The following is a 13,615-nucleotide window of genomic DNA, read 5'->3' as shown; positions in this document are numbered from 1 at the left end:
AGTTCTGAGGCAAAATGGAAAATATGATCTTATCAGACCCCTCGTTTCTCACCTTTTAATTTGTTTTGTCGCCATAAGAGAAAGGAAAGAACCTTTTTTATTACCAGTAGGTGTGAAAAACCTCCAGGTTAGTCACCGAGCTACATGCTGAACATGCTGAAAATTTCTCATACCCTCCTCACGTCACTCTAACCCTCTGAAATGCTTCAAAGATCATATGTTTTTTATTTTAATTGATTGTAACAAAAGGGAGATCAAAGTGACACTTAAGTATGAGGGAAAGGAAATGGCGTTGAGCATCAGAAGGCATACAATAAATATCAGCTCTCACAGATACACAGCAACTATGATGACTTGGTCTCTTCACATTTATATTGCTAATGCAGATCGTTCTTTCACTGCCAGAACGGTTAGAAAATCACAACTAATTCTTGCTTTGTAATGTTTTTTCTTTTTCTATAAGAAAATATTTTTCTGAGTTGCCTCTAACAGGATATTAAGACACATTTAAGTTCCATGTCCCTGCATTTTTTCAGTTCTTATTATTTGTACCTTTTCTCTTATTGTGCTTGCTATCTTTAATATTGTTATTTATTAGGGTCTGAAATAGTTTTGAACCATGAACTTCTCACTCAACTGCACATTATCGGTTTCATTTAGCCACAGAAACTACTTTCACTTTTGCTAATGTCCTGGGGAAAAAGAAATTATATTTCATTTGCTATAATTTTTATGACGAATAAGTGATGACAATAAGAAGGTTCCAAAGAAGTTTGATATGTAGAGAACTAACCACACAAAAAAGTTTATTTTACTGTTCAGGTTCTGTCTTCTTTCTTTGTCTACCGAAGTAAACTGACTGACTCGACAACTTTTTATCTTCACGTTTACTGTTCTTGCAAGCTTATTCTTAACACTGGAAACTTTCAGGTTTTTTTATGACACAACCACAAATTGAAATTGATGTAACTGGAATTAATGAGATATTCCACCATAAAGTAGCTTGTTATTGTAGACTGGAATGAAAGAGTGCCATGTTTTGTTTTGTTTTTTCCAGTTTGTCTACAAATGGTAATCTGGAAGGCCTGGCATACATCTGTTCGCCATTTGGTTCACTTGCCAACTAAAAGTAATGGTGTCAGTAGTAAAATCACCCATCTGAGCTGTGGGTCTCTGTATCTCCTCAAGAGTTAACACCACCATGCTTTTTGTCTTGGCGGGTTTGTATTTGTGTCCAAATCATTGATGGACTGAACAAGGATTAGTGAGCTGTTGAAAGCTTAAGATGTTGATTTATATATTTCACTGCGTCTTTATCTTTAGATGAAGTCATGCTGATCTGCCTTGTTTTCATAATGTTGTTTGTTCACTCATGCTCTGTTTTTGAAGAATATGACATGGCATCATGAAGCATTGCCTATGTTCTGTTTACTATTTAATTGACTCCTGAAGTTAATTGGATGCACTGGATTATATTTAGGGTATCAGAGCAAAGATGGCTGAATACAGATGCCAAGCTTTCAACTTTTGATTTTTAAAAATATGTAGAAAACTAAATATAATTTACCTTCTAGGTTCTACATTTAAAAAAACTCAACTTTGTGCACTTTCTGAGTCAATAAAAAGTAAAAAGTTAGTTCTCAGTAAAGCTAACAGCTTAAACAACTATGAAGAAAGTTGCTAAAGACAGTATTCAGCTGTCCCTACATTATTATCTGACTGATTATTTTACTTTCATAACATATTTAAAGCACAGTGACAGTCTAACTTTAAAATAGAATAAGTATTTTATTAAATGATCGTAGCTGAGCAGTAGTTGCATCAGGAGGAAGTAAGAGCATTTATGTGGTTAACATGTGGTTAAATACCTCATAGCCTTTTAGTTGTATGACAACCAAAACAGAAAACTAAAAAGAAAAAAGCGAAAGCTTCATTGGTTGAATCAAAGTAATCCGATGCGACTTCAGTTCCCTAGAATTGGTGGTGCATGAAGATTGCTCTCGCAGGCAACCACAGAGTTTTTTATAGTTGACAGAATCTGCTCTGTAGTGAGGAAACAAATCTAAAAGACTGACAAGCAGCTTATCGCTTTATTTTCTATATTTGCATAAAAGTGGTGTAGCCCTGAGCTTTGAGGTAGTGGATACAGATGGGGGTTGGGTTACCCACATTATTGCCATCACTATTGATTACCCAGTTTAATCATTGAAACTTGATTATAGCCAAACCTCAGTTTGTACTGTGAAGCAGGATTGAACTTTTTAAAACGAAGACAAAATAATACCGAGTTGACATTTTAAACAGTCTTTAAAATCGTATATTAGCACCAAGTGTGGTTAACAGAGAGGCGATAAATACTGAAATAGATAAGACACAGCAAGATTGCTCAAATCAACATATAGGCTTATTATTATCACGTGGAAGTCTTGCTCTCTCTCTCTGTTGCAACCTGAATTGAACATAGACATCTGAGAGACTAGACCTCCTAACTGCTACTTAAACAGCTACTTTATAGACTTCTTCCCTCTCTAACAACATCCACACTGAAGAGTGTTGTCCTTCTTGCAGTCTCTGTGTGGCGTATGCGCCGGTTCTGGCTTTCCAAATCAGAAAGATAATCTACTAAACCTGTGAGAGGGTGGCACATGGACTCTCAGGTTTGTTATTTCATGGACTTGAGTAATAGAAGGACAAAACAACCAAAGTCCTGTGTCCCTGCTCCTTCTCTACCATACAAATCTAGACCAATTTTACTTAAATGCGGCTCTGAACTTGGCTAAAAGCTTGTTTTCAGCACAAAATTATTTTTGTTAAACTTTCCCTTGCGACTTCCCTTTTTACGGGCTTTGGAGATGCCAACAGTGTATGAAGAGTTTTTGTCCTGGCATGGTGAGGTCTGCCTGAAGGCTTTGCCTTTCACTTCCTCTTGATATGCATTTAAATCTGCAAATCTTTGTGTCTACATGCATGATTGTCTAGTTAATAATCAGAGGAAACAGCATAAAGTTCCTTGAATCTGGTGCATGTATCTGTAAGCACTTTGTTTATTTTATTATATTCTACCAACAATCCCCATGAAATCTCTTCTGTAACATTCAAATCTCTGTCACTACAATGTGATATAGCAAGTAAGTTCGTAAATCTATTTTTAGCTTTTAACAAGAGATATTCCAGCTAGTAGTAAAACTGCACAGCAAAGAAATGCCTGTGCCAGACACATTGGATTTTCTATTTCTATTACAGCCAGGGTTGTGGTTTTCAATATAACTGCAGCACGTCTTAACGTGTCAGGACTCTGTGTGTGTTTCAAATGTGGATGTTTCTGTTAAAGCATTCCTCACCAAGAAGGTAAGGCCTGTCTTGTGGAGGTTTAATTCTGTTGTATTTATTATGTCATGCGCTGATGTAGTGTTTTAACCTTGTCATTTTAATTATTTTATCACAAGATCTGCAAAACGTCTTCAATCTTAAACATTTGTAAAAAATGGGTGCAGGATCATGTCAGCATCTCTCCGCTATAACTTTGTTTCCTCTGGCATCTGCTGCTCTCCTGCTGCTGTAACTTATTTAGTCATGATTCTCCGTTGGATGATCCTAATCCACTTAGGTTTCTGCAGTTGGGTGTTGCATGAAACTGAACCCAGGAGCAAGGAAGTCTATGTGAATACTGATTTTTGTAATTGACTTGGTGACTAGATTACATTAGTGAGACTCGAATGTATTTATGGGTAAATATGAATAGCTGCAGCAGTCAACTTGGTAAATATTTCAAACCATCACAATATATTACATTTTTATTTTCTTTGAAAATGTGGTATGACATACGTGTACATGCACATTGACATGGCAAAGAACTGTTGTATGTAGCTTTTGGTAGGTGCTACTACTTCAGGTACAATGCATATAAACTCTGCCTTCCAATTGCATATTTTGGTTGTTTTTGAATGGACTGTATCTGTATTTCATAACCACGCCTGATCTGGATCTTAACCACTAAGAGGCCAAACTCAAGGTGAGTGGTAGGGTTGATCAGGTGCTGAAGAGCACAGTTGCCCCATCACACTACCACCAAAATTATGTTCATTTCCTATAACACTGTTTGTTTTATGCTGTTGTTGTGACGCACACAACTTCCTGATTTTTCCAAATTACTTTGAGGACCATTGAGATGTTTTTATGTGAGACATGGTACCTTTGTGCTCTCTTCAAACAGAAGTGGTTCATTAAGTCAAACACTCCCATGGATATGATTTTTGGCTGGTCTCTTATTCATTATTGCGTTATGAACACTGTCTTTAACAAAGGCAAGTGAGGGTTTTAGATGTTCATGGTTCATTTCTGACTTCCTAGATGAGTCATTGTTGCCCTTTTGGTGTGATTTTGGTAAGCCGGCCACTCCTGAGATGGTTTGCCATTGAAACTCCTTTCAGACTTATAAATGTCAATGATTTGCTTGAGATTGGAGTATGATGTGTTGTTTTAGAGATTTCATAGCCTACATCTAGCTGTTTAAGAGATTAATAGTAATCAAATGTGTGTGTGTGGGTATAAAAGTTGTGAACTTTACTACATAAAAATATGTTTAATCAAAGTTAATTCCAGAATTAAAAGTGGAGGACAACCACTTATTTCGCACAGGGCCTTGTTGTTTTTTCCCTTAAGAAATAAAATTCTCATTGGGAGACTGCTTTTGATATCTCGGGGTTGTTTTTTTTTTTATTATTTTGCAACGTATTTGGTGAACTAAGACAATAAAATAAAAAAAAGAAATCTGTATGGTACAAATCCTTTTTTACTACACTGTGCAGTTATGATGGTGAAGATGGAGGAGACCTCTGTGTGTATGAGCAGGGCAGAAAAGGGTGAGTACCAGAGGGAACCAGTAGGACAATTACAGCCAATGACCCAAACCTATTGTTGACAGGAACCGCGCACAGTAAACTCACACAGTGAAGTGTCCAACCCATAATAAACCTTGCTCTCTTTCTCTGTCTCCCTTCCCGTGTTAACTCTGCAGCTATAGAAACAATAGCATTTACTCCGCAGAGCTGCAGAGGATCTCATCCACTGCCAGCAGGAAAAGCACACAAACCCCGCTGTATACAGCTGTAAGGGCAGAGTGTGGATTCACTGCCAGGGGACCTCCAGCTCATTGTGCTGTTGAATGTAGTACCAACATTTATCTTGTTTACAGTGTTGCTCTGAGCTCATACATGGAAGTGCTGTAGGCAGCAGTATGACAAAAAGCTGCCGTGTATAAAAATCAGTTCAACAAAGGAACTTCTGGTCTAAGTTCCACATTATGTCCCTCTGACCTCAGTTTAAAGCTGCACTATCACTGCATGTTCTGCAGTGCACCCTTTGCAATAACTACTGTCTCACAAGAAAGTATAGCAATGGTCGGTAAAGGAACAGTCTGAAAATGGAAGAGAATATTCTCTGCTTATTTGAAGATGTTAAGTGTTTCTGATTTTATTCTCAGAATTTGGGTAAAGTTAAAAGTGTTTTGGATTTGTGTTTTTGCATTTAGCCATTTGTATACTGGTCACTGTTACTTGGATATAGTTATGAAAGAACTCTTTGTATGCACAATGGATAATAAAAATCAAGAAAACCTATAATGCTTGGGTTTATAGCCCTCTTGGTCTCAAATTGCATCAGTTGACTTCTATTATCAGACACTTCCTGGTTTCGTTTAAGGTCTGACTTGCTGATTAATTTTTTGATGAATCCCTTTTTGTATCTAGAAACTGAACACATACAAAACTTATCTCTTCTTGTGGTTTTGTTGAAAGAACATTTATTGACCATAAAATAACAAAAATGTGTCATGTTTTTTGATACAGGGTACAGTTTTGAGATCTAACACAAGATGAGGGTTTTTCAACGATGCCCACTATTTAAAACAACAGCAACATTTGGGCCATTTTTAATTTACTGGGTGATTGATAACTGACTTCATGCTTTATGTATTGGTTAGGCTTTCGTCAGTTGAAACCATCACAGGTTTCTGTCAAATGAAAAAATGGCAAAACATCTCAGATGTCAGAACTGAATAAATTCTCACCATTTCCTCCTTATTTACACAGTCAGGGTAAATAGGAACAATGTTGACTTGCTTGTGAAAGCTTTGCACAAGCATTTTGCTTAGGATGCCACGCTGAGGCCCGAAGTTGTGAAAACACACAATCATATTTGCACCAACCGACAACAGCCACAGTGTTTGCTTGGCAAATTGGACATATAATGTGACCCGTCGACTGAACAGACACGAGCTGCAGACATGTAAATCATTACTCTCCAGCTCCAGGCTGCAGGCACGTTGTACTATCAGAGCATTGATCCGTGATTGGTTGAAAACATAAAAAGAGATCAGACCTGTTTTTTTTAGTCAGAAACACTGTGATTCAAAACATTTAAACAATTTTTTAAATATATTTTTTTTATTTCCTCGTTCTGTCTCTTTAACAGTTCAATGAATAAACGCTAGGGTTCTGTTTTACTGTATCATGCTACAGTAAGGATAAAGCAGGCAGTCACAACTGTGATAGACAGCAGCAGGTTGAATCTGAACACCCCCCCACACACACACACAATCATGCACACACAATCCTGTCGACCGAGTTTACGTTTTCCTTGACTGAAACAAAATAAATATCTCCTTGCTTGATTTCTTAATATTTCTGCTTGTCCCTTCATCAGTCTGTCTGCGGTGTGTTTAATTGTCTGTCTGTCCCTGCAGGTTTCAGAAGCACGTCCACACCTACAGAATCCTCCCAGACGAGGAGGGTTTTCTGGCCGTGCAGGTACAAAGATGACGCACATGCCTCTTTGTGGTGCTTTGGCAACAGGTGGCAGGCAGATAGATGCTTGTGTTGGCTCTGAGCTCTCTTACACAAATATATACATGTGCGGACACACACACACACACACACACACACACACACACACACACACACACCCCCACACGCAGACAGCAGGCGCTTTGTGCCTTCTGGCCAACAGCTGTGAACTCTCCCTCCACTTACGGGCCTCACTTACAGACGGACATGCACACGACTGGATGGTGCTTCAAAACCATGACAGATTTCTTTCTTTTCCACTGATTTCTAGTGGGGATTTTTTTTTAGCCCTGGTAATAGAGAAAATTTCTCTTTGCCTCTGTAGCCTCCAGTTTGCTCCTCGGTGTTTATCAAAATGCTGCTTCCTGTATCGAATTATATTTAGCTCCCTTGGCTGCGTTTGCTTACACACCATTAAATATGGAACAATAGGGGTCACCAGAGATTTGGCTGCCTGACCACCTGTAGCCAAGCACTTTGGATGTTTTCATGGAGATATTTCTCCGCAGGAAATTACTTGTCTGTGTGTTCATCCTCCCCTCTCTCCCTCTCAGACGTCCCAGGGCGTTCAGCCGAAGCGGTTTAAGACGCTACCGGAGCTGGTGTCTCTGTACCTGCAGCCCAACCAGGGCCTGGTCACAACCCTGCTTTACGCCGTGGACAGGGAGGAGACGGCCGTCACTGATGACAGGGACTACTCAGGTAGCCCCATACACCAATAACATGCACAGTCACTACAGCACCATACCATTATATTCATATGCCATTTGCTTTTTCCCTATTTTGTTACATTAGAACCACTATGCTAATGTACATTTCATTTTATACACAAATAAGAAATGGTGTCTAATTCTCCAGTTGAGGAGAAACGATGCACAAAACGTTTTTTTCAAAATGCTCTGAAGGTTTTTGAGGCAAAAACTCCTGTCCTTGAGGACTGAATCTTCATGGGCGAAGCGCTCTGCATGGTCGGGCTGGACGCCGAAATCAGTTTTTATCGTCACAGTTTTGACAACGAAAACAAACGCAGACCAAACCTTTCTAAGTTTGATTTGTAATATTTTGTAAACTGTGTGTCAGCTTCCTTTCTCTGTTGATGTATAACTTATAATTCCAACAAATATATTGGTCTGTCATTCTGAATGTATAAAAGGTTAGGGATTATAAAAGGTTCCTGTAGTTTTTTATCAAACTAACTATATATTTCTGTAACTTTTAGACGGAGAGGATGAGAAGCCGCCCCTCCCCCCTCGCTCTGCCTCCACCTCCACTCCCCCTGGACCTGAAACGCCTACAGAAAGGTACAAAGTCTGATCTGCGTATCGTTTGATTTTTGTCTTGCTGACATGAATGACTGACACAGCCGTGTTTCAAATGCACACAGAGGAAGCCTGTTGCTTCACATAAACACGTGGCAGAGTTTACTGGAACAAAATGTCACTTTGCATTTTTCTTTCATATTCTCTCTCATATTAGTACCTCAACAAATATTTTTAGATCAAAAATAACTGCTGTTTCAGAGTCAGTTTTTTGATGAGAGACACGCTCTCCCTCCTGTCCTCCACTCAACTACATGTCCTGTCTGCCTTTGGAAGATAAACCACATCCTGCTTGAAACCACACTCCTCACAGATGATGCAGAGCTTTGAAGAAGCGTTAGCGGTTCAGTAACAGAGCGCTTCAGACCTGCATATATTGGCTCAGAGTTTCTGCTCAGCATTTCTGTTATTTGTCAAAGAGAGTCAAGTGAGCAAGCCTAAATTTGGCTGTGAAAAGTAGCTGTGACTAGTTATGATTCATGATTTTTTTCCCCCCTTTATTATAGTTTCTTAATCACTGGGTTGACAAAACAAAATCTCAGGGGAAGTGGAAATAAATCATTTCTTAGCCTTTCAAAATGATAACAGTTGCTGTTTAAAGAATATGAATCCCTGTAGTTCATGACCAAAACAAGCGAAAAACAGTCAATAATTAGCCTTAAGAAGCTCCTGAGATCCATAAATTGGTTAAAATTGAGCTTTTTGGTCAACATGCAAAACTCAAAACGTAACAGTGTCCCTGCTTTTCTCAGCAGGGACAGGAGCCTTGTCAGAGTTGATAAGAACATGAATGGAGTTAAATACAGGGTCAACCCACAAGAGGCAGCAAAAGAGCTAAGAGCCTTGGAAATTGATTTTAAAAGATTTGACTAAGCTGGAGCTAATTTGAAAAGTACAGGTAAGCCTTTGTATGTAGTTATGGAAAGCAGGTAAAGAAATACCCCCAGAAGACTTGCAGCTCTAAGTGAGGCAAAAGGTTGATCCCAATAAAATACATGAAAGTTTATTGGAGTACATGACAAAATATATGAATGAATCTAAAGGGTAATGAATACCACTGTATCTGCTGTAAACATTTCCAGGAATCCTGGCATGAGGATTTATCATATAGTTGTTAACATGACAGGAAAATACAAATGTTTGCTTTTAAATCTTGTGACTCACATCAACCTCCTTTGCCTTCAACGTGTTTTTTTCAGCACTCTGGCAGCTAACGGCCTGAGCACCATTTCCCACGAGTACCTGAAGGGCAGCTATGCGCTGGACCTTGAGGCCGTCAAGCAGGGAGCGTCCTCCCTGCCCCATCTCAACAAGACACTCGTGGCCTCCTGCAAACGTCTCAATGGGTGAGCTGCAGAGACATGTTTCCTCAGATAGATACTCTGTTACCCATACAGAGCCACTCTTTATATCTCTAAATGTAATTATCCTGCAGAGCTGCCAGCTTCCCCAGCTGCTCTCTTGTTTTAGCCACAGTGGTACATGATGCACATTGAAACATAGACAAATAAATCACATGCTTCTTTGTCATTTAGAGTTTACCTACCTAAGATGTTTACCTACAACAGAATTGAAATAAAGAAAATGATGGCATTAAAAGTCTAAAAGCAATTAGAAAATCTTAATTTTTTTCTCTACCAGGGAGGTGGATAAAGTTCTGTCTGGTCTGGAGATCCTCTCTAAAGTGTTTGACCAGCAGAGTGCTTTTATGGTCACTAAGATGATCCAACAGGTATGCTTCTTTATCTTTGTGTTGCTATGGGTTCTTGTTTGATGAGAATTAAAACAGGTTTCTGTGATAACATTTTTCAGATCCTTAGCCTGCTGAAAGACTCAGGGATACCCTACAGTGAGCTTTCTTAAAGCATCCATCATAATTTTTTTATGTAAAACTGTCTGCTCCTTCAAAAGGTTGTGTATAAAGACACAACCTTATTTTCTTATACTGCCAGACATTAAATCAGTAATGACCTAAAACTGACCTGTTTTAGGTCAGTTAAGATAAACAAAACTCTTTCTTTTTGCTAGATGCAAGAAAAATGGTTTCTTCAAATTCTAGAGTTTACACATGCTAAAGGACTAAAGCAACACCTCAGTCCTATTGCTTCCTTGTGTGCCATAATGTCAAGAAATTAGGAAACAGATAATGAAAAGAATTACAGATCCCTAGGATCTGGTCCATCCTTCTGTACAATTTCCAGATGCTTGAAGACGGCACGTTTATCTGTTCAAACTGTTGTTTTGTGTTATAAAGTATAAACAGCAATGAATTGCAGTGAAAAATCACTAGACATCTACTGACATCTTAAGTTTGTTTAAAAGATTTTGCAGTAGGCTAGCCAAGTTTGACTAAAATTTGGACGACATGCATGGGTTGAAACTTGCTTTTTGCAACACTGGTTGTTTTGCTGTATGCCTCATTAAGCTGAATTGTGACTAGTTGTTTATCAACATCCAGTCTTTGGAGCAGTGAGTCAAACCTCACACAGAGGAATTAAAAATGGTGAAGACATTACTAGCAGCCGGCACAAAAGATAGTAAAAATGTTAGGTGGAGTAAGTCAGCAAGGTCACAGCGGTTTGCAGAAGCTACAAGGCCTGTCAAGTGAATTAACCTTACCTTAACCTATCTTATAGCTCAATTAAAACCACAATCCACTTTTGATCTTGTGATGAAACAACTCAACCTCATAATCTGGAGTCTTAATAGTCCCCCATCAAGATTTGAACACAAGCAAACTGTGGTTGCTGATCTAACTTTTTGCCTCAGACTCACCCTTGCAGATGATTTTATACAGACAAGATACATTTGTATTCTCCTGAACTAAATAATTTCTGTCTGACACAGAAAAGGTCAAACTTGGATTTTAATGACCTGGTGCAGGAGGAGGGAAAAGTAGAAAATGTGGAGTTGAGTCTGTTTTGTTTTGATAAATTGAGTTGATTGTATGTTTAGTTTAGCGGCCACTTTAGTTACCGTCGAGGGGGATTCCCATTAAACTGTCCTGTTTTAACATGGAGAATACTGTTTGCAGTTTAAAACGATCAACTACAAATAGTTTTACATCATCATTAGTTTGTCTTAGTTTTATGTTCAAAAATAACTGATCTCGGAGGGTTTTAATAGTTTTTGTTCTTCCTCCATCAGTCGGTGAATCAGGGAGGAGACCAGGAGCTGGAGAACTTGGTGACCAAGTTGGCCATTCTCAGAGATCTGCTGTCCTCCATAGAAAAGAAGGTAAACAAAGCAACACAGAACTTAAATCTGTGAGCTTTAATCTTCACACACAATAGGTCCACTTCCTCTCTTCTCCTGTGACTCTGACATTTTTTTTCCTGTCCACACACATGCACGCACACTCATGTTGTTATTTAAAGCCGAAGGGGTGGTCAAGAAAACCTCATTCACATGATAGATCATCTGTTTTTAACCTCTGGCTAACTGAGTTTCTAGTGCAGCATCACAACTGCAAGGAACGACTTTTTTTAGGCATTTAAGCTCAACACTTTGAGGACAATTTCAGATGGAGTCAGGGTTACTTGGGAAATACTGCACTTTTCTTGTAAAGGCTCCTTTAGATTACACATACTCTCAGTGCCCTGAACTCTATCAGTGAGTTGTGTGTCTGAATACTGAGTTTCACAATGGTGCAACAGCAACCACAAGACATGAATTAAAGGCAGTGGATTACAAGGCTTCTTGTTGAACATGTCGATGTTATCTTCAATGGGAAACCCGTTTAATTTGTCTACTTAGCAAGCAAAAGGGCTTCCTCTGTTAAATTCAGCTGCAGAGGTCACCTCTGGAAGAAGTTCATGCTAAGTTCAGATTGAGTGTATTCTTTGTGGTTCTACTGTAAGAGAGCAAACTATTATCGGAGTATCACAGCCTCTTCTTGGGTTCTGGCAGAAGTGAGAAAACAAAACGGGAGGTGTTGAGTCTTAACTCGGAAAGGAAATGACAGAAGTTTGTCACTCTTGTTTGTGACGAAAGTGTTCACCGTGCTTCACCGGCAGCTCTAGGAAGAGTCCTGCTGTTTCCAAACTTCTTCTGTTTACTTCTGTGTGGAGGCCATTGAGACAATGGGACATTCAAAGCATCAGAAATGTTTCTGGTTCCTACTCCAGACTTGCGCCTCAAGACAGTCCTGTGTTTGAGGTCTACAGACAATTCCTTTCCAAATGAAATCCAATCAACTGAATTTAATTCAGGTATTAGGATATTCTTTTAATAACTATAACCTGACCTCTGACCTGCCTGCTGTGCTCTTTGGCCTCCATGATGCCGTTTGTTGACTAATGCTCTCTAACAAACCTCTGAATACTTCACAGAATAACTAGATTCACACTGAGATTAAATGACACACATTTGGACTATTTAATAATTAGGTGACTTCTGAACACAGTTGGCTACACTGGATTTTATTTGCAAGTATCAGAGTAATGTGGGCTTAATTAGACTTTAGTCAATGTTATAAAACCATGTACCCCACAGTTATTCACTTTTTTGTCGCTTTAAATCTCAGTAAAATCCATTGACATTTACATGTAACCTAAACAAAAAAAAAGGTTCAAGGTTGTGAAACCTTTTTAGAAATAAACGCACCTGCACTTTCTAGAGCGTGTGGTGTCCAAAGCTGTATTTTGAACTTCCTGGGTCTGGTTTCCTCTCCCTCGTAAGGAGGGGCTTTGGCTGGCACAGGAGGAAATGGCCTCCAGTCCCGTCGAGCTACATGTCCAGACTCATGTGATAATGCTGGCTCTGCCTAAATCAGCCTTTAGGGAATGGGGAAACGTAATCCTGCATTCACATTCACTAAGGAAAAAAAGCACAATGTCTAAGCACGTTTCTCCTCTTTTTTTTTTTTTTCACTTCTTATTGTTCTCCGGTCGTTTCTGTCTTGCTCTTACTTTTTATTGTTTTCCCGAATTAACCGCCTCTCTCTCTTTCTCTTTGTTCCCTCAGGCTCTGAAAGCTCTGCAGGACATGAGTTTGTCCTCACCGTGCTCCCCTCCGCCTTTCTCCATGCGCCACAGCAAAGCCATTCCTGTGCAGGCCTTTGAGGTACCACCTACACATTAGCCAACCACAAACAGATTGATCTCATTAGTTCTCATCGCACTGCATGATGATGGCATCCAGTGTTTCAACAGAGGAGATCACTTAACTAAAGCAATATTTGAAGGGATTAGTAGTAAAGATCGTTGATTTAGTGTTTGCCAGAACCTTTAAAGTCAAATTATTCTTTGAAGATAATGTAATCTTAATTGGAAAATTATTACATTTGTCACTTAGCCTGTTACTTGCTGTGTTTCAGTGTTTAAGCATTTTTACGTTTGAATTTAACCACTGAGATGTGTTTTAGTGTGCCAGAAGGCAGACCGGATTTAAATTATGACTGAGCAGGACAGCTTTGGTTTTCTGTAAGTCACAAAATGTGTCAGCACAGCTGAC

The 13,615-nt window shown here is 39.1% G+C and overlaps 1 protein-coding gene across 1 annotated transcript in view; it reads left to right on the top strand.

Moving 5' to 3' along the window:
• Positions 1-13,615, top strand: part of inppl1 (inositol polyphosphate phosphatase like 1) — a 31,064-nt gene that overhangs the window by 4,139 nt on the left and 13,310 nt on the right. Inside the window, exons 2-8 of the mRNA XM_005803401.2 lie at positions 6,743-6,806; positions 7,397-7,544; positions 8,062-8,143; positions 9,361-9,507; positions 9,803-9,893; positions 11,309-11,398; positions 13,127-13,225. Coding sequence (XP_005803458.1) covers positions 6,743-6,806; positions 7,397-7,544; positions 8,062-8,143; positions 9,361-9,507; positions 9,803-9,893; positions 11,309-11,398; positions 13,127-13,225 — 721 coding nt within the window. The remainder of the gene's footprint in view (positions 1-6,742; positions 6,807-7,396; positions 7,545-8,061; positions 8,144-9,360; positions 9,508-9,802; positions 9,894-11,308; positions 11,399-13,126; positions 13,226-13,615) is intronic.

The sequence above is a fragment of the Xiphophorus maculatus genome, chromosome 18, assembly GCF_002775205.1.
Source record: "Xiphophorus maculatus strain JP 163 A chromosome 18, X_maculatus-5.0-male, whole genome shotgun sequence".
NCBI classification, from domain to species: domain Eukaryota; kingdom Metazoa; phylum Chordata; class Actinopteri; order Cyprinodontiformes; family Poeciliidae; genus Xiphophorus; species Xiphophorus maculatus.
The sequence above is the reverse complement of the archived record's forward strand: the minus strand, read 5'-3'. Positions and strand labels throughout refer to the sequence as shown.